Below are 21,316 nucleotides of genomic sequence, written 5' to 3'. Positions count from 1 at the left end.
TGTGAGTGAGAATATGTTTTTAAGCACTACTTGTAGACACTGACTGGAATCAAATCATCACTGCTGCCATATATAAAGAATGAAATGAGCCACCACTTTCCCATATTCAGAAAGGTCATGTTTGCTACCATACAATGCAAAAATCCAGCCAAGGAGAATTAGAGAATGAATGAGACAATATGGCACCACTGTGTGCTGATTAAAGACACTGCAAAGTACAGAACACATCAGACGTGGAAATGAGCTTCATATTTAAGCCTGCAGCTACTAAAAATAAAACTGTGTGGCCAGATCAGTCTCCTCTGACAAGAGTTACATGTGAAACTAGTTGCTGGTGAACCATCCTGCCAACAACACGCAAGCTCCATCAATTCAATTTTTACTGTGTTCAAAAGGCTAATTGTGCTTCATGGTTTAGATAGCTTAATGCAGCCTAAAAGGCCTTTAAGTGCACTAATTGCTAATGCGAAGTTTCTGTCATCACAGGCTGTTAAACTGCATACTTAAACTCATTCTCCATATCTCTAATGGTAAATTATACTGAGATGGGCCTCTGGGTTTCCAGCTTTATGCAGCCACAGCAGTTGGGACATTAGGCAAGACTTTAGGACAGTGACAGGTGCACTGTTTCTTGACACTGGCACGGTCTCCAAAAATGTATGTATGCCAGCCAGTATATGTTAATGCTGGCACAACCTGTGCCTCCATTGCACATTAAATGCAATGGACCAAAGACAATTGCAGGGTGGTTACAAGGACAATAAATAGATTGCCAACACTTTATCATTCAGACTTACTCTCTTAGAAACAGCTAGGGTTTAATATTTTAAAAATCTAGCATAAACTTTACACACAACCATGGTGACCTTTGTACCGTACTGATTGCATGTTAGCTGTGCAGATGTTTTGATGTACAGCAGAGAGCATACAAACAACCACATAAGCATGATGAAGTGAAGTGCACAGACACGCTGGATCATTTTAAGGTTCTATGATATAATGTGTTATGGGCTGTCTGAGAGTGTTTTCGTTGCTGTCCTTGATAAAAGATTTTGTCTATGATTGGAGGTTACAGCAGAATAAAGAAAAGAGTCAAATAAAGATAATGAAGACAATTAACATTAGACTTCAATATGTGTATTGAAGTCATTTTAAGCACTAACTTTAAAGTAAAGAAACACAAAGACTGTTTTTGAGGTCACATAAAATTATTTTAAAAAAATTTTAAAAAAACAGCCAAAAAATCTCAATATCTTAACTGATCCAACTGGTAATATGTTTCACCATTTTTCACACCACATTATGCATCTCCACAATCAGTAAATCCATTCTCTAATAACATTAAGTGAGCTTTCTCTTCTCCAGTTCACCCATTAAGTATTAGCATTAGCTTAGCTCACAGAATCTGGATGCACAGTTAGCACTTAGCAGCATCAGAGTGGCCAGGCCATCTGTCCCGTCTGAGTGGGCTGTGGGTAAATGACCTGCACCCCAGCTGCACTGACTCATCCTGACTAGGACAGCTTCTCTGTTTGTTCCTCAGAAAAACACATTGCAAGCGATAGGGCGAGGGAGAGACAGGGCGCTGAATGAGCACAGGGTGAAGATGAGGGAGAGAGGGTCATCATTTTGGTGATAGCGGAGCAAATTAGTTTGTGTTATTGTTTAATCCACCAGAAATGACCACCAGACCATATTTTATGAACAAACAGAAATGAGACCACCTTTTTATGATCAGCTGATATACAAGAAAATCTCCTGCACTGGCTTTATACTCACAGAGTCTCTCTCTCCAGCAGGAAATTAAACATATTGCAGTAACCAGTGTGACAGTATTTTTCTGCCTTCAACAAACTGAAACACACCCAGTTGCCTACATGCAGCACTTAGAATTACCATAAAATGCTGGTGGTCATGTCTGGACATAAAGAGGGTTTGAAAAAAAAAAACAAAAAAAAAACAGGAAATCAATTTCAGACAGTGCACGTGATATTTGAATTATTTGAGCAAATACCTGAATATTAAATAATGGCATTTGCTGACGCAGAAAAGCAACAACATTCCAAAATACTTCCATGACACTGCAATCTGACCCAAATGCAGTAAACAAATACGCAATCTTGTAGACCACAGTGCTTCCCTAAATCTCACTATCAGGATGTAGGACTGTACTGAACAAAGGCTGTTCTAAGAGAGGCGTAGCAAGAGCGTCAGAGGTTTCGGCGCTCATGGCCTTGGTGACGAGGTCTGCAGAAGGAGAAGGAGGGGAGGGACAAAAGATCCTCTATGCTTAGTGCCGCAACTTGTATAAATCAGTCTTTGTTAGCCAGACATGACTGGGATTCTTGCTAAACAGCTATTTTTACTTCCTTGAGCACCAGAGAGGGCAGTTAACGTACAAGTAAGAGTGCATGGCCTTTGGCTTAATGAGGCAGTTCGGCTAACGTCATCAGCCCTCCGCCTGCTAGAAGGAGAGGGGACATCCATCAAAGATGTGCTGAGGTCCAGTATCCTGGACAGTGGTTAATAGTCAATTTTTACCAACAGTTTCTGATCCCAAAGTAAACACACTCTTAATTTGTTTTTTCAATATCACAGTCATGCATGATGGAGGCTTATTGGATAAGCTCAATGAATTGCTAGACCTGTTGTGCACTTTTGGAAAGCACAATATTCTATTCACAATGTGAATAAAGTAAACAACCACATAGCACTATATAATACAACCATAACAAACACTCTAATCTAAATATACGACACATATCAGAACTGATCTCAGATGTCTTTATGTTTACCTCCTAATGAACTCACACATATAAGGACACACATAGGTAATAATTATTGTCACTGATACAATGTTTCTTTTTTTGAAATCTACACTGATGACACAGTACGTGAGTGGAAGAATCCCCCTTATATCACAAACAGTATTTCTGTCAGATTATTTGAAAATACTGAATGTGGACATATCCAGTGTGTACAAGACTGCAGAGACTGCAGCCAACTGAATACCCCTCACCTCACCCTCCCCTTCTAAGCATGTAGATGATCCTACTGTGGCTGTCAAAAATCTGAAAGAGTCCTCTCTAGAGCCAGTGTCTGGTTTGTCCATTCTGGGCTACTGCAGAAACATGAAGGTGCAACATGGCAGACGCTGTGGAAGAGGACCGTCTGCCTCTGTGGCTATGAAAGGCTCATTCAAAAAGGTAAATAAAACACAATCCTTATTTTCAAGTGATTATACACTAATGAAAATATAAGTATGAATGTTAAAATCATGTTAAGGTCATGCACACTGGACCTTAAAATACTTTTTTAAAGTAATAATAAATCTGTTTACAAACTGTTTTGGGTGAGATACATAAGACATGACAAGACATGTATCTGACATACAGTTGAGGTGAATATTAGTTAGAATTTCTTACTACTTTGATCTTTCCTCTATTAGAAGCTTGTTTCTTTAATTATTATAACTATGTCCACCAACTTCAGCTGGTGGGTAAAGTAGCAGAGGATTTCCCCACAATGGCATTAAGCACTGTGTATAATTTTTGTCTGGTAAATAACAATAATCCTGTGAGTTCACATTTAAAGTCAAATTCAACTTAACCCAAGCAGTGTAAATTGAACCATCATTTAGTTTCATATCCTGGTAACACTGGCTTTTTAAATGATACAGTGTTCTGCTTTTTCTAAGGAAATTGTGTAACTGGATCAAAAAATCAGTCTAAACAAGTTTTGATGAATGAACAGGCGCTTTGCCATGATCCCAGAGTACTGGTGCTATGGGATCATTCCTACCTCTATGCACAGTAAATTCTTCTTAGAGAGACACAAACATGCATGTGATTTGAGAGGGAAAGTTTCCTGGTTATCTTGTGTGGCCATCCCTCTACCCATAACGCTAACCTAACCGACACATGGCTCAACATGTTAAAAAAAACAAAAGAGGCTATTTAATACTCTCACAAATGTTTAAAGATTATCTACAATTTAAGGTTTTCTGAGCTTAGATAAGAAACTGCTAGCCTACCTTATAAGATGTATATCCCCATGAGTGATTTCCGCTCTATGTCTCTCTCGTAGTATTTCTGATTCTGAAAGTGAGTAAGCAAGTGTCGTGTTGTTTTGTTGTTGTTTGCCTCCTCTGACTTTATCATGTGCTGCAGTGTGTGTCAAGGTCTGTAGTTTGTGACCTCTCCCACTTCTGACTTCCTGTTCTATGTAATCAGGTTGCCCCAGACCCTCTAAACTGCCACTGGTAAATCAGAGGGGGTGGGACTAGGGGGAGACTAGTGGGTGTACTACTTCAAAAATGAAGTGGGAGTGCACCCCAACTAATCACTATAGAATAACTGCTTTAACCAACAAAGAAGGTTCATTCTTGTCACAATATGGCTCGTTTTTACAAATTTGGCAACCACCACTGTCAACTATTTTTCAATTTAATATTCCATTTGCTGGTTTTACTGCAAAGCCACAGAGATGATGTGACCCTGTCTGACAAAGATTTTAGACTGAAGGAAACGGAGCAGCGTAAGAGATAACACCTGTTCTTAATAAAGCCTGACTGATATAATCACCTAATATTAGCTGATCACTGATATACTGTGTTAGAGCATATGTTGTCTGACTTTGTTTTAAGAGATTGTAATGCAGAGAGATGCCTGTGATAATTTATAATTATTCAGTTCCCAGTGAAGTTTATGATTTCAGTCCATGGATGTCTTTTTGACAATAAAATGTGTTGCTCAAATGTAAAATATCCTGCTTCAAGTATTTTACTATGACATTTGAGGGATCAATGCAAAAAATGTGTGCCTATCAGCCAATAAATGAAATAATCTAATCTAATCTGAACCACGATCCGTCAGGCTCTAGTTTTGAAACAAACTGCAGAATAAAAACAATATTCTCAATGTGAAAATACAGGTCAAGTCATGATTGTCAAGACTGAGAAGCACAAATTTCCTTCAGGGGGCTTTACATTTATCTATAGCACATACCCCCCTCTATCCTTAGACCCTCAAGTATTTTATCAAGGTTAACATCAAGCGATAACCTGTGCTGTCTTGCTTTACTTGCCTTAAATGACATTGATTTAGAATGATCTTTTCCTGTGTTGTGCCCTAACTGACATCCTGTTTCAAGAGGAAATACATCACATTAAGCAAACAAAGACAGCATTTCATGGGGGCTTTAAAGAGTGTCTTGTCTCATTACTCACATCACTTGTCCTAATGGTTCTAGTAATGCAGCCTTGTCCCCAGATTACAGCAGCTGAATATTCCTTTCTTCATTTACATTGCTAATTGAAGATCTGTGCTAAGCTCTTAACATCAGGTTCCTTGTATTTCTCATTCTAATGCTGCATCCGAAGGCTTCCATCCTTATTCCCTGGATCTGAGCCTCTGCTTCCTGTGGAGACTTTATGATTCTGTTTCCCAGCTGCACACTCAATAAAAAAAGGTCAGATATGCCACAGCATGTACAGCTTCCTCTGCATGCATGCTTCACAAAGGCTCTCCCTTGGCAGCCCACTGACCTCAAACACTTCTGCTAATGCTGCAAAAAGCACTAGTCAGTGACTTACTTAAGAGTAAGATCTCAGTCAAGTGATAAGAAGGGCTTAGAGAGTGCATAATAATGTAAAAAAGGTCTTACCAGGATTTCCATCCAATATTGAGACGCTGCTGTGCAATACATTCCTCTGCTTTGTATTTGTTCTTAGAACGCAGGTTTGACACAGATATTTAAACATTTCAGTGGTTTATCAACTGCATGCTGTGGGCAATAATTTGCTTTTGTCATGTTGTTTTTTTAATAACAAGTGCAAACTATTTGGCACAAGACAATCAACGTTCTGTGGCAGCCCTGAGAAACCAGAGTCACGTATAAGAGCTTTGCAGACCAAACCTTTCTTCATAATTGCTTCTTAACCCTAGATGCAGCAGTAATAAGCTCTCAACAACAGCGGTATAGATGAGCATATTATATTGAATCAAGGACACCAATCGACAAAGACCAATTGTCCACATAAACAATTTATTAGGAAAAATAAGAGTAAATTTTCTTTGCACCCATAATAGGAATGAGGCTGAGAACAGCAGAGGAAATTAACAGTAAAAAATAAATTGTGAACAAGCTAAAGATAGGACCACCCAGGCGAAAAGAATGAAGTAACAGCAACCCTAGCTTAGGTGTGACTGTGTGTGTCCTCTTGAACTCTTACATGTCCATCTCAGAAACACCCACAGCAATGATTGTAACTCCCAAATGGTTCTGAACTTATCAACTGTCATCCGTGTCCGCAGCATAGCGCTGTTCCCATGTGAGAGTCAACCCTCTTCATTTCTCTCCTCTCCAAGAGAAAACAAGAACACATCTTTGTCAAACTGAAAAATCACATCCTTGCTTTGTGTGCAAGCGCCCGATCTTCCCACTCAGGTCAGAGACACACAACAGTGAGAATCTCAAGTCTCATTTCTTCCAGAAGAACCAAAGCTCAAGCTCCAAAATTCCCCAGAAACTAGACAACCATTTTTAATGGACTGCAAATGACTAACCTTATCACACCAAGGCATAATATGCTGTGTGTGCTCTTATTTTCCATGTTTATGTTTTGCAAAGTATTATAAGAGGACTAAACAATGAATAAGCACAAGCACCCATAACCGAGGATTTTGAAGAACTGTAAGCAACAACAGTTTTTATTGATTTCAATGCTTCCTCATTCTGTGTCCGTGTACAGTTGAGATATGTTAGTCTTCTCATTCTGGAAAATAAATAATAATTTACTTTGATCATCTACTTTATAATAGTGCAGAGCGGGGGTGTGGCAACAAGGACAAAATGAAAACAACTATAATTAACAAGAGGTGAAGAGTTGAGAGCTGAAAATTACTCATGTTCATCCATGGAGTCAAATGGCTTTTTAGTGTTTTGCAAGATCAGAACCCTGTGATTCAAATAAAAATCAGTTTAATTATGTTCTTGTTATCATTCATTTAGATCTCACATGTTAACCACACTAGCTCACTGTAAAAATGTCCTCAAGATAGGATTTTGTTAAATAGGAGTCGCTTTTCTCAAAAAGATCGGCTTTGCTTTCACATTCAGTTCCTCTTATCTATCCTAAGAAACCCCTCTTTCAAAACAAAATAAAGGATTTCTGTAGAAAATACACCCAACATCTCTGAAACTGTCAAGAGTTGCTGCCAGTACCAGTATGTTGGTCATCCTCATGCACACAGGATAAGTGTCTTTTAAGTTGTGGGCTTCTGGTAAGCTAACTGTGTTGCCTTTGATTTGCTGCTTCTGCTTTTGATTTGAGACTGATTTCTCACTGGAAGCTAATTTTGATAATATGAAAATATTAGAAATGACTATAATATATATTAATCATAAATGTAATTATTCTGCAACCAGATAGCAATTTCATGGGGGTTTGGTCCAGTAACTGGTGCAGCCAAAAAGCAACCTCTGGGCAGGCTCTGAGGCCAAACAAATGAGCTCCATGCAAAGGGAAAAAAAAACAGAGCAGTTGTTTTATGCAGCTGGGCACTCACTATGGAGTTAACACTTGTGCATTCCTACTTTGCTAGAAATAAACTGGTGAACTGACATCTGCTGTGTAATGTAAAGACAGTGTGCCTGTTTTTTGTGTGTGCTAAAAATATCCAGAATGTTCCCAGTTCTCTTACTACCAGATATTTCAAAGCCAGCAAGTGAAGCAACACCAACTTTCAGGGGCAGCATCTACATAAAGAGCTCCCCTGATCGTTTAAGATACATCAGCATGCTCACATCCTATATGCATGGTCATTAGCAGCGCATCGATCCATAAGGAGCAGCGACGATCAAAACAAGTCGGTTCCCTCCCTTCATCATCAAAACAATTTCTCACTCGCTCCCTCAATCTACCATCCCACAGTCGCTCTTCTTTCATGTGCAGCTGTGAAATTCTCACCCAGCTAGGCGCCATCTGACCCCAGCCCTAACAATCTACGGTAACTGTCCAAAGAACACAGACCTTGGTAGTCACACTGCTATCTTTGCAAACAGTGCACACAAAGACCAACATTCTCATGAAAGACCATCTGAATGGTAAACAGGTGTTTTTGATTCACAGGCTTTCGCAGGCGACCTAATAATATGACAATGTCATGACTTTTCAAACTATTTTACATCAAGAACAAAATATTCTAGCTGAGATCAGAGACCACAACCACCATGCCACTAGGTCTACGACAGAGAGGCACATTCTGGAATAATTTAGCATGGCTTAAACTTATCAAACTTTGGCTTTTTCCTTAAAAAAAAAAATTTTAAAAAAAAATAAGACTTGACAGAAAAAGAGAGAAATATTGATGCTTACCAAGGTTTTCCAACAGCAGGTAGTATATTGTCGGAGCCGTTGTTGGAGAGCTTTTCTCATCAATTGTTTAAAGTCGAGGACTATGATACTTTTACTCCAATGTCTTGGATATGCAACTGTGTTATTGCTGAATTGCTGTAGTTGCTCTACTAACTCTTTCTCTTAGGGCGGGGACAGGAACTCTCAGTCAAGTAATCATTCCATATCATTCATTAGAGTATCCGCAGACAGAGGGAGGGAAAGACCAAGAGAGAGGGAGTGAGAGGGTGAAGGTGGAGAAGATGTAGCAGACGGGTGCACAAGCAAGTTAAGGACTCAGCAGTTGTTTTGTGTGGTGGCTGAGTGTGGTGGGTCCTGTTTATTTTCAGCAAACAGGGATGATTCAATCAATTTTCCACCAAACACATTTTCGCTAACCCCTGGCCTCACAATACAGCTTTCAAACAGGTTAGGTTGAGACTAACACCATGCTCCCAGGGTAAAGCATTAACTCACAGGGAGCGGGATTAAACATTAACACAACCTCACATCATGTATCAGTGAGGGAGCACAGAAGCGTAAGTCGTTACGTATAATGTAGGAAACTGTTCAGCACTCTCAGTATTAGCTTTTTCATCAAAACTAAACCAACTACCCTTTTACTGTGTTTTCCAGGAAACATGGGGCTTTGTGAAACACAGAACAGGAGAGAAAAAAACACACACAAGGCAAAATAACATCCCTTAGTGGAAGTTTCCACTTTGTTAGCGCTTTTTATCTTCCTGGTCATCTGGTCCCAACACACACTCTGGGCAAAAAGATTTCCTGTTTTGCCTCCTTTTGTCACTGTGGTTGTGTTTGGGGGTCGGTCGGGAGCTAACTTTAGAACCTCTTCTATATTAACATTTGCTGCAACCGCTAAGGTCTCATAAGTTGTCCAGAGAACTGGGGACTGGATTCAGGACTGTGTCAGTGACTGGCTGTCTTTCTTTGAAACACTCTGATGAAATACTGTTACCCATCTACACTTTGAATGGACAATGCAGAAAGGAAATCACATCTGCACTGTGAAAACTCAATGACCAAAGTTGATGATTTGCTCACATTAAACAGAATGTTTTCTGCCAAATGTTTGACTTATGTGCTGGGTGAAGTGGTTTCGATATCAACTTGTGAGCGAAAGTGATCTTCTTTGGATTTAAATGAAATACAGCTACCTACTGCTTATATACAGTATATATGCATGCAATAGCATTACTCTAGTTCCACCAGAACCGCCTACACACGTCCTTGTTTGCAGCTACTACCCAGTTTAAAAATAATCAACAGGAGCAAGATAATAACAAGCACTCCAATTTATATTTAAAAACAAGTGCACTGTGGAGAAACAAGGCATGGATCTCTCACCAGCTTCCCAATATTATAACGGTCAAATAAAGTGCAGCTAGCAATGGTCATGACAGCCCAATTCCCCAAAGAACACTTGTTCAGGTTATGTAAGAGTTGTCAAACTTCCATTCACTTCCTGTTTTCCATATTTTTTTGTGTCCTATCGCCCCAAATAAACATCTCTAGAATGACGTTGGACAATATCCTTTTGACAGCTGAAGTTAGTCTCAAGCCTTCTGCTGACAGCAACAAGCTAACAATAGTTGTAAAAGGACAACAACCATACTATGGAAATTATCTAAACAAAATGCTAAATGACATTCTCGCTACTTGTTAAAATCTGATTCATGTCTCTTTACCTGGTTCTGAAGAGTCCAAGCTTTGCGCGGGTAAAAACGAGAAACATTGCGAGAGAGGCAAGGTAAGCAAGCTGCTGACCAGTCACTGTTGTCGACTGAGTCTGGCCACTTTCCTGCCTACCCTGCTGACTTCCCTCCCCTCCTCTTTACTCCATAAAGTCTGCAACACCCTGCTCCAATAACCCCTGACCCACAGGAAGTAGACACAATGGACTGAAAATAACACACCACCTCCCCTGGCAACAACTGCCCACCCCAACCTCCACTGCACATCGCTTCTACACTACAGCCCACCTACAATACGTCGGCCCAAGATAGGTGGGCAGGACCAAAATATCAGCCACTATTCAACTCACTATGACCACATGCCAAAAAGTGCACCATCCCACTTCGAATACCAAGCATGGCTTTTGATTCACTCCTGCACATGCTCAAGTCAGACCAAAATACACCATCTATATTGTGGACTTTGCATTTAATGCTTTACTGGGAGCCTGCAGTGGCACAGACTAGCAGCTCTGACTGAAGCAGCAGGTTTCACACTACAGCAGGTTGTGGGTTGAGCGGCAGACTCACGATGGTCTCACTGCTTCCTGTAGGGGGACCACTGCCTGGTGAGATGGATGACTTCTCCATAATCAGGCCTGAAACGCATCTGTGGGTGAGTGTGTGGGCCTATGTGCTTTTATGTGCAATTGTTTGGCTTGTTAATTTCTTCTGATGTTGTACACATCAATGAAACAGAATGAATAAACAGAAAGTTTAGTTTGTATGTTTTAAGGGTGTTTGATTGATTACAGTTCAATAAGATTAAAAAGGCTGGATAATAGGTACCTTGTTAATACTGTGTTAGTCCACTCTGGGTGCGCGTCTCACCAAATCCTTATCCAGACAGTGAGCAGCAGCAGTCTAATCCAATCAGCCCAATGAAAATTATTCCAAATCACATTTAGTGGCCAGTGAGAGGTTGCCTTAGACCTAATCTAATTAGCCCTTCTCTTGCTACAGTCTGTCCACTAGGATATGGCTTGAGATGCTGCACAAAGAGATAAGCAAATGGACTCTGATATGCACTTCTGTGTTGCAAGCGTTCAAAAAAGAAGAGCAGCAAAACACAAAGTACAATTCAGATTCCAAGTCCTTCCAGTCAATGAAATTATTAAATCAATAGGAAGCTCATAGGATGCAGAATTAGTGAATACTGTAGTGAATGAAGCTACTTCTGTGAATGATATTTTGATGAGCTGTCCTTCTTAGATGAGAAATACGTAACATGCTTATTAACCACATCTGTAGTCCTGTTCTACTAGCTGAGCTGTGAGCATGCCGAGGCTTGCTCAGTCAAAGACACGCCTCCTTTTTCAGCCAGTGGCCTGAAACTGGTACACACCTCCACTCTCTATTGTCACATTCAGATGATACTGCTTCACTTTCAGCTGAAAGGGAATGTGCGTGGTGTGAACGCATACCTCATAGTTTGTGTGCTGCATGCGTGTTCAAGCGATTCCCGCAATGATTCACATTTAGGGAGGAATGTGTGGAATCCCTTGTGCGCATTCATTTTAAGCCACCAATACAGGCAGCAAAGATAACAATGCTAAATATTTTTCCAACTCAACCATTGCGCAAACGGTCCCAAAACAATGTCAGGTTTAAATGCTTTCCTCTCTTTAGCTGTGGTCTCGCTTCTGTGGGTGTGTGCTTGCATGCCTGGAGATCTGTTCTAACAGCTTGCACTCATTCGTACTCAACTCACCTGCACTCACCATCTCTAGCACACATAGCTTCTCTCAAAAGGTTGTGTTTCCTAACCTTTCTAGTCCATGAACGACTGTGTTATTCAACCAACTCTTTAAACCCCAATAAAAAATGTATACATTTGTGTATTTTAAGTTTTAAAACCATACAAGAAAGAGGCAGAGAGATTACTGTGTAATCTGCTAAAGCATCAGTTTCATTTTAATAAAATCTGCCGAATCAAATATTAAAAGCCGAGCAACCCACCATGATTAACAAAATAAAGAAGCTGTAAATTGTGTACACATCATTCAGACAAAGCTGGTTAAATTGAGATGGACGCAGCAAAGAGACAGCAATGGTGGGCTAGGTTTAAAGAAAAAAAAAAGTGCATGTTGCTGACAACCGTCAGCTACTCAGCTTGTGGAGCTCACAAAGTCATTTTCAAAAACTCAACAGCAATCTCTATTTCCAGAAATCATGACCCAGTTACCCAGATAGTCCATAGACGCTGCTGTAAGCACTTTCATGTAGGAACATCACGTAGAAGGAAGCATGCGTGTTATCAATGGCACTGTCCTAAGATGAGCTGTAAGCTAGATAACATAGTTAGCTAGCCTCCATGAGCAAAAATGCTTCTCTCTGAGCAGTGATACAGTTGGTTGGTGTACTTGGGAAGAAAGAAATTAATTCCTACATGAAAAAGCTCACATAAAAAGTCTTTGGATTAACTTGAGTAACTTGGTCATGATTTCATGAAAGACACATGTTGAGTTTTTCTTGTCAAATATTGGAAGGAAGGCAGACATCTCCCTGGCCGGTATCTCCAAAAGCTGGCAATTCACATTCACCAACAGTCATTTTCAACTTAAATTCTAGATGGATAAATAGCACGACTGGTAAGAGGAAGTGCTTGCTTGGGGGACAAAACAGAGTGTTTTGTGAGCCTTGGGGTTACGATATTCACATTGGCTAAAGAGTTCAATGATGCAAAATAAGCATGCATTATCTTAGAGTAGCAGTTACATAATACACTTTTTTCTCCTGAACGAAGTATTATGTGTTCATTTCACCCCCTTCACACAGAATGACATTTGTTTCCAAATGGTCCCGTTTGTTCTTAACAAGGTCTGTACATGACATATTCTAATTCTGACTGGGCTTTCAATCTCATACTTAGTGGCATAAACCCCGGTAGTGATTGTAAGTATACAGTAAAACAACACAAATCCGGGTGAAATTAGGCCTCTTGATGACAAACGTCATTGGTTCCTAAGCACCAGTCATAGCCAGTCAATATTTGCTCTATTACTAAGGTAATGCTTTCTTTCTCAGTTACTGCTCCTCCAGCACTGTGTAAATGCACTTTTACTGGCTTGAGGTGGCAAGGGCAAAATCCAGGTCACCAATCATTACCTATTACCCGACAGAGTAGGAAACAACATTAAGCTCAGGGCATGTAGAAATGTAGTTTTGTGCTTCAAATAGGTGAATTCTATGTGTCCCCTCCAGTCCAGTTTTCATAGTAAAAACAAACAAACAAAAAATACACACATTTCTCTTTCTCTCTCAGCTTTTCAACAAACTTTTTTCTTGTCACTTCACAGGATGAGCAAACACAACTGCAGTTCACTCTTGTGCATGATGACAAAATAACCTGTAATGATTTATGTTTTAATCAGAAGACACCAGCTGCCTGTGGAGGGAACAAGTATCTGACTGTCTCTGTTTTACTGCTCCTCTAGTAAAGAAACATACTGACAGAAACTCAGTGTTACACACCCTCACTTACACACAACAATTACTATGGCTCCTTTATATAACCAATGGGAATCTTTGCTGAAAATGATTCCCAGACTCAATGTTCTTAATTACCCATGTTCATACAGTGCCCTATTCAATCTGCATACTCTGAGGATGGTTTGTGAGTGCAGATGGCAGCCTACTCTCAGCCATGAGAACCAGAGCTGTACTGCAGATAAAGACCGGCTCATCTGACTTCAGGATGTGCTAGTCCTCAAAACACAACTTTATCACATTCTCCCAGTATCTCCTTGGTGTTTGGTCTTTAAGTTTTAATGTTCTTTTCCAGAATACACAGGTCAAAATGTTGCACGCTTTGCTCCTCTACAACCTTGACATTTTTATCCACTGCATTCTTCCTTTTGATTACCTGCTCTCTCTCCCATGTTCATCCTATCTGCCTTTGCTTCTCCTGCCCTCGCCAATCTAGGCTCTCACACGGAGTCACATGCACTTGTCAAAGCTGCATCGTTAGAATTCAACACATTCCTTTGGCATGGCAGACTTGGTTCACATGATCGCGCTGTTCCTTGACCACTGACGTGAGGGGCTGAAACAATTCTCCTTTCAGCGCCTATTGGCCTGTGCACAGTCAAACACTGCAGTCCAGCCAAATGTGTACATAACAGTTCAGGGTGAAAAAAAAACCTGTCACAGTAGAACAGCCTGTGACATATATTAAGATTATAACACATAACAAATCATGTGCAAAGTATGTCTCTAAGACCTAAAAGAGTTTATGTAAAAGCTGATTTCAACACCACTGCGGAACAGCTAGTGCATATTATACTTAATTAGTATAATTATATAAAACAGATGTTGAGGAAGCTCTCACTCCTGAAGCAAACTGCCCCCTAAATCTCAGCTAAATTGCAAATGTGTCCATTACACTGAACACCTGTAACTAAACCTGCTTATCATAAAAGGCTTGTGGCAGAAACCCCCTTCATCATTACCATTATTAATAGGCCATAACGTTTTCTATAATTCTTAATTTTGCCAATTATATTTTCTCTTGCCTTTACAAACATGACCGGTTATTGAATGTATACTTTCAAAAAAATTAATCTGCTTTCTTATAATAATTACAAATAATTAAAAGGCAAGTAACAAACCTGGAGCTCTGCTTGGATTTCAAACAGTTAGTTGTTGGTTATCCCAATGCCATGTTCTTAGAGTCGAGACAAAGATGGTATTCCACAGGTTTCCAAGACACACCCGCAATAAGTGTAAAAAGAAGAGCAGCGTGCCAGGGGAAAGTTCAGAGAAACAGCAAGAAAGTAGGTGGACAAGGGGAGGAGGTCCTCTAGACTCTCAGCTCCCAATCAGGCTGGAAACGAACGCTCACTGAGAGCAGGGGTCTCTGCTGCATCTCTGTGTGTGCGCGTGTACATGTGTGCACGTTTAACTGCGTCCTCTGGCTTGAGGCCAGGCCAAAGATATCAGGCAGCACCATAGTAACTCTAATGCAATCAGGGATGGTGGCCACAGTGGGACCAGTGGTGAATAGCAAAGAGCCATCCATCTTTCTCCGTCCATATCTGTTCCTTCTGAGGATTCTTAGCTTAGAACAAACAAAGTGATTATCTATTATTTTAAAGAAAGTAATGTTTGCAAACCAAATAAAAAGACAAATGAATGCCGATCACATACACACAGCATCTATTTTATTGAGTGCCTGTCTGAGTTACAGCAACTTGGGAAATTACACAGGTCAGTAGCAATATTTCGCATCTAGTCTCAAAGCTGACACCCCAACACACCTCTGTCTAACTCTGCCTGTCCTTCGGCCGGCACAAACATGCATACATATTGGTGCACATATAGCATAGAGCAAAAGAAGAGGGGCAAAAACTCCCATGACAGCAGTGGGCTATATTAAGGTGCTGCAGACACAGCGGCTGGGGTCAGATCACACAGCACCACATAACTAAAGTGCCAGCTGCATCTCTGTGTGTGTGTGTGTGTGTGTGTGTGTGTGTGTGTGTGTGTGTGTGTGTGTGTGTGTGTGTGTGTGTGTGTGTGTGGGGGGGGTGGGGGTGGGGGGTTTAACAGGTGAACCTTTAGATATAAACGTGACATACAGTCGCACATATTTCTACCTTCAAAAACTACTCTCAAACTGATCACTCTTATCATTCAGCATTTTCAAGCACTTACATTTCTCCAAGGGCTAGGATTAAGCAGAAGAATACAACAAAAGTTCTCTGGATAATGTTCTTTTTAAAATAACTCATTTATACACCCTTTTGTGAATCATTTGGTACACCTTGCCATTATTCCATTCTTGGGCCCACATCCAGCAGTTTTGACACAGCTGAATTTCTATTGCTGAATTTCTGACATTTGTAGAAATTTCCCCATCTAGAAAGTGGACTAACCCCCCCATAAAGAGGAAGTTTTAAAGGATCTGGGTCACAAGACGTCTAGCAGGAATAGCTTCCCTTTGTCAGACTTGATCATTAACATCACATCAGCCGATATTTTTTACAGTCCATGACTTCAAGCCCTGAGGCAAGGTTACACTGACAACATCAAGTAACTTGTGACGTCAAGTGTCACTGCTGACTTAAAATTCTTCACAATCCAACTGGGCTTTACATGTGTTAATAAGAAGGGAAACACCACAAACAACATTCAAACCATGGAATTACAAATATCGATCACTTTTAAATTGATTGACAAGGCTTTGAATACATAAGATAACACTACACATGTCTACTCAGACACCTGTTGTCCATCATTAGTTTCATAGTGACTTTTTTGGTCCAGCCTGGGTGGGGGCGTGGGGGGGTTTTATTCTGTGTTTACAAAGAAAAAAGACAAATCTTAAACTTTGTTAGATCACTGTTTATACTTTTTGTTTCTCAATAAAAATATTTAAAAAACACTACACAACATCAAAATCACACAAGGTTTAATTATTCAAGCTGTCAATCAACAGGATTGCCATCCCTGTTTGCTAATTAACTGAATGCTCACATTATTTCTAAGAAAGAATTCCAAAAATTAAATGGTTACCTCAACAGTGGTTTGGTTGAAAATGTGAATATTCCCTAATTTTCTTAACTGTTATGATGAACTGAAATTCTTTTGGTTTTGAACTGCTGGTGAGACAAAATAAGAGGGCTGAAGCTGTCGCCTTGGAGTCTGGACCCTGGGAATCTTTGAGATTTTATAGACCAAACCATGAATGCATTAATTGAGAATATATCAGATTGTAGGGTTCTGGAAAACCTCAAAGCTCTGCAACATGAAGACATAGGTCTCCCTCATTATACTCAGCTATCAAGCTTACACAGTAACCCTGCTTCATTAGACAGCCTACATTTCTAATCATGATCAACTAATGAACTGCTTTTTATCATCCCAAAGCCAAAGTCTTTTTTTAATAAGACGATTAAATGCAGCACGGCCAAAAGAAATCATTTAATATCAGCACAGGGATGCACAGGTCAACCTTCAAAACAATGCTGTGAGAGCTTATTTCATCAAGCAGGTGCGTGAGGTCATCTGTGACCATGTACGTACCCTGGAGACTCAGCTTAAGAGTTTAAAAATGATTTTTTTTAAGAGTAAACGCAAAAAAATGATAATATAAAAGCCAGAAAAGATAGACAGAGGAATGGAGGGAGAGAATATAGGACCCCTCCTCCTCTCTTCACCCGCCATCTGGTAGCCATCAGCGCCTCACACAGGAAGGGGCGGCCATGCCTTGCTGGGGCGCCAGGGAGCGGCTCTTCTTCCCTCCCGGTGCTGCAGAAACAACAATTGGCCAGTGCATTGCAGTGCAGTGCAGTGCAGTGCAGTGCAGTGGAGTCCAGCCCATCCTAGCCGAAGCTGGACGGCCAGCAGCAGCAGCCCAGGACCAGGCGTTCACACCCCAACTCTCCAGCAAAGAGGAGCACAGAGCAACCTCACATTCCAGCTGTCTGTGGCTGCCAAGAAGCACTGGGAACGGAAAGAAAGAGGGAGAGAACAGAGAGCTGCTCTCACTGGAGGCTGCCTAATGGTGCTGCTTTGAGAAGCACTCCAGCCTTTCTCATCCCGTTTGCTTACTCTTCATTCTCCTAAACAATGATGACAAAGTTATTGATTGCCAGTGTGGTATATCCCAGCCTACACGTCACTGCATACATTTTTATAGTCCTACACCATTAGTCTGGAAGCTGTTTCCCCTGCTTTGCAGGAATTCAGGGAATGCACATTATCATAAATTTGGCCCAAGTTCTGTTTGTCCGTTTTTCTTGAAATGACACACACACACACACACACGCACGCACGCACGTACACACACACACACACACACACGCACGCACGCCAATCTGATGGGAACAAAGAGCCTACAGCCTTTTTGCCTGGTCAGTGTAGACCATCTTTGGCCATCTGTGTTCTCCTACGAGTCCTGTTCTATGTCCAAAAAAGACTACAACTACATTCTGAAAATAGAAAGCTGCCTTATGACACATACTATTTTTAATGGCTTATGTCATTAGGTGAACAGTTAACAGTTTACATGAGAAACAATGTAGAGCAAATATGTAAGACTTTTATCTTTGAATTTAAATCTATGTCACAGTGTATATGAGAATCATCCTGATCAATCGTAAGAAACTGGAACAACAAATGATGACGTGTAAAATTAGCCTTGGCAAATAGGAGAGGTTTCTGTCATCTGCGTTTAATAATAGCTGCACTTGAAACTGTTCGACTTGGCACCGTGACAAATAGCACAAAAGGATCATTTTACAACTCAGCAGCCTCATATTCTAACAGAAAACTGTTCACAGTCCTTTCCCGAAGTTTCAGACAGGCAAACCAAGTCTGAATGAGAACCAGTTCTCTACAGTCACTCCATGCTCCTGCTGGTGGACTTGGCACATCGGACGGTAAACAGCTGCACCAGGCAAAAAGAGACACATCTGTTTACAAAATGCTCCGTGTCAGCCATGACCTACCAATTAAATCTGACAATCTCAGTGCTCCACTAAGGCAACACATTTGGTTAAAGAATTATACAACAACATTTTGAGAGGGATATATACCACCTCGATGCAAATGTGGTCACAATGACTATTTTATCATTGTGTGTTGTATAGAAACACCTTTCTAAGACACTTCTTTCTTTTAATGACTTCATTCTTACATACCAGTCACATGCAAAAATATTGCAATACATATGATAATCAAAGCTTATTGAACACTTATACCCCTGTGGACAATTTCTTGGGTCATTCCAATGTATTGGTATTGGGAGATTCTCCCCATACTGATTAAAATGCTCAAATCAGTATTGGCAAGTGCACGTGTCTATGCACAAATCCAATACCATTTAATTTATTAGCCTTGAAATGGGACCCTGCTACTTCTCAGACAACCTCTTGTAAACCTGTATGACAGTATTTTAAAGCATCCAATAACGATAAACTGCAAGTGGCCTATGTAAATTCAAGTTAATCCGTAACAAAATACAGCATAGTACAGCTTTTGATAGAGAGCTAACACAATGGCAGTTAAACTACCATCTTAGATTTCAGCCTCATTTTGAAATTTTAAAAGAGCGGTGTGCTCATTTGAATAACAGTTCTATTGCTTAAGAATCTGTATTGAAGGCTTCACATGAAAGACATAACTTATTGCGAAAGGAACCGCATAAGTGAGTTAAAGTTCGGACAAAAGCTGGGGGACCAAACTTGAGGCTAGTTAAATATACATTTGTGCCTTCCAAACTATCAGTACTGTTCTGATGCAGACAACCAGATCCTGCTAGATGCTACTTATAAATGCTGCACAGACTCTAAGCAGGGAAATGGTGACCACATGGCAACAGGGACAGCAGAGAAACAAATACACCATGGGCCAGATGTATAAAACTCCTTGTAGATTCACAACTTAAATTGTGCAAGTACAAAAACAGAAACATGCATACGCATTCTTTTCACAGAGAGACAATGAGATTTCCAAAATAGATTAGCTTGGTTGATTTATACATACTGAACAGCCCCTCTGGCTGACTGGAGTGATATATGCAACTAATGTTTTCAAGACACTTGAAAACTGCTGTCACATATATCTATGATGGATAATACACATACGATAAAGACAACTGCATAAGATAGAGATAGGTTGGATGTTTATTTCCAAATTGTAATATAATCTCACTTATGCAAAGCAGCAGAAGACTGGTGAGATATTTACCACGTCACAAAAAGATGATGTACTGCCAAGTTTCAGAGGCCTTTGCTTTTACTGGCTGTTTTGTTTTTGTGGCTGTGTTTTTCTTTGTAATGCAATGACATAATTTCAGGCTCTTACACTCTATAACTATCCATAAGTAAATGAAGATGAGGTTCACTTCTATTGTGTTTTAAAACAAAGGACTAAGCATAAGTGCAGTTCATAACAGATTTTTTTCAACTGCGAAAAAAGACTCAATCAAATGTCCTGCTAATATGTGACAGGTATCACTTTGACAATCAAACAGTTTAAAATATTACGGAATCAACTGAATTGCTACTATGGGATACTTTTGTGAGTCCCTTCCGCATTACTTTGAAACTGTGTTTGTTACTAATTTGGCCATGTTGCAAATGATGCCACTATGTATGACACAGTGACAATAGTCTGTGTCTGGGACTAAAGTGGGCCGGTAAAGGATAACTACTGTAATAGCACAAATATAAATATTTAATGGTTATTTGTTTGTAATGGACATTAAATAATTAATGGCACCATGCAATCCATTTTCAAGCTGTGGCTGATCAGCACTAGTCTGCTCACTCCAAATGGAGAGCTGTGCTGTTGTGGCGCTCAGGACATGGTCCAGTAATTTTTCTTTGTTAGCCTAAGAGGCTAATGCTGCACAAGTACGCCTCTGTTGCATCCCGTTTGGGTTGCTTGTTTGTTTGTTTCTTCAAGCATGTGGGGAGAGGAGGGGGGGTAACAGAAAGTGAGCGTTTGTTCTCTGTTCCACTTGCTAAGCAGATTTAATGAATCCTCTACTTAATCAGAGAGCTATGCCTTTGTTTTCGTTTGACCGTGCTGACACATTCATGGCATACGTTTCTCTTTTCTTTGCAAATGACAGTAGTTTCCAGTCAGCCACAGACAGAAGTCATGGCTTATGATCATAGTGGTGTGTACTGTAAATGCATTCCCTCCAGCTGAGAGGAGTCAAGACCAGCATGGAGCATGTCCTCAGTCTCCCTTTACAGCTACAGAGGAGGACCTTCAGGGTTCAATATTTTCCTTCTTCCGGTCCACCCTGCAGCCTCATGCTCCAGTACTGAGGCCCTATTAAGGGCTGGACTAAGTGTATTTCAAAATCTTTATCTGCTTCCAATGGGTACATGCCAATGGACAACACAGAATATAATGATCCATATGTGCAGTGGGAGGAAAGAACTGAGGAAATGCCAAGCCAAATTAGGGCTGCGCAATAAAATAAAAGAAATATTATCACTGTAATCTTACATATTTACCACGGTGATGATAAACTGAATATGTTCTGCTAAAGCCAAATTCCTGACGAGTGTGAACTGCACTGCATGATCAACTGATTATGTTTAACACATACTTGACTATTCAAAGATAGGCATTGGGTAGCACAGATCATAATAAATAAAGATGAACAGTAAATGCAGGATGTAAGCATATCACTATGACAAATGGC

General features: G+C 40.3%; 1 protein-coding gene across 6 annotated transcripts in view; it reads right to left on the bottom strand.

The window, feature by feature from the left end:
- gab1 (GRB2-associated binding protein 1) overlaps nt 1-21,316 on the bottom strand; it is a 51,510-nt gene that overhangs the window by 24,373 nt on the left and 5,821 nt on the right. Inside the window, exon 1 of one of the 6 annotated variants that reach the window (XM_037116184.1) lies at nt 8,378-8,452. The exons of the other annotated variants lie outside the window; for them this stretch is intronic. Within the exon in view, the coding sequence (XP_036972079.1) occupies nt 8,378-8,437 (60 nt within the window). The 5' untranslated portion in view covers nt 8,438-8,452. Of the gene's footprint in view, nt 1-8,377; nt 8,453-21,316 lie in introns of those variants that run through there. 6 annotated transcript variants of the gene reach the window in all.

The sequence above is a fragment of the Acanthopagrus latus genome, chromosome 1, assembly GCF_904848185.1.
Source record: "Acanthopagrus latus isolate v.2019 chromosome 1, fAcaLat1.1, whole genome shotgun sequence".
Classification (NCBI taxonomy): Eukaryota; Metazoa; Chordata; class Actinopteri; order Spariformes; family Sparidae; genus Acanthopagrus; species Acanthopagrus latus.
Note: the sequence above shows the minus strand (reverse complement) of the source record. Positions and strands in the feature narration are given on the sequence as shown.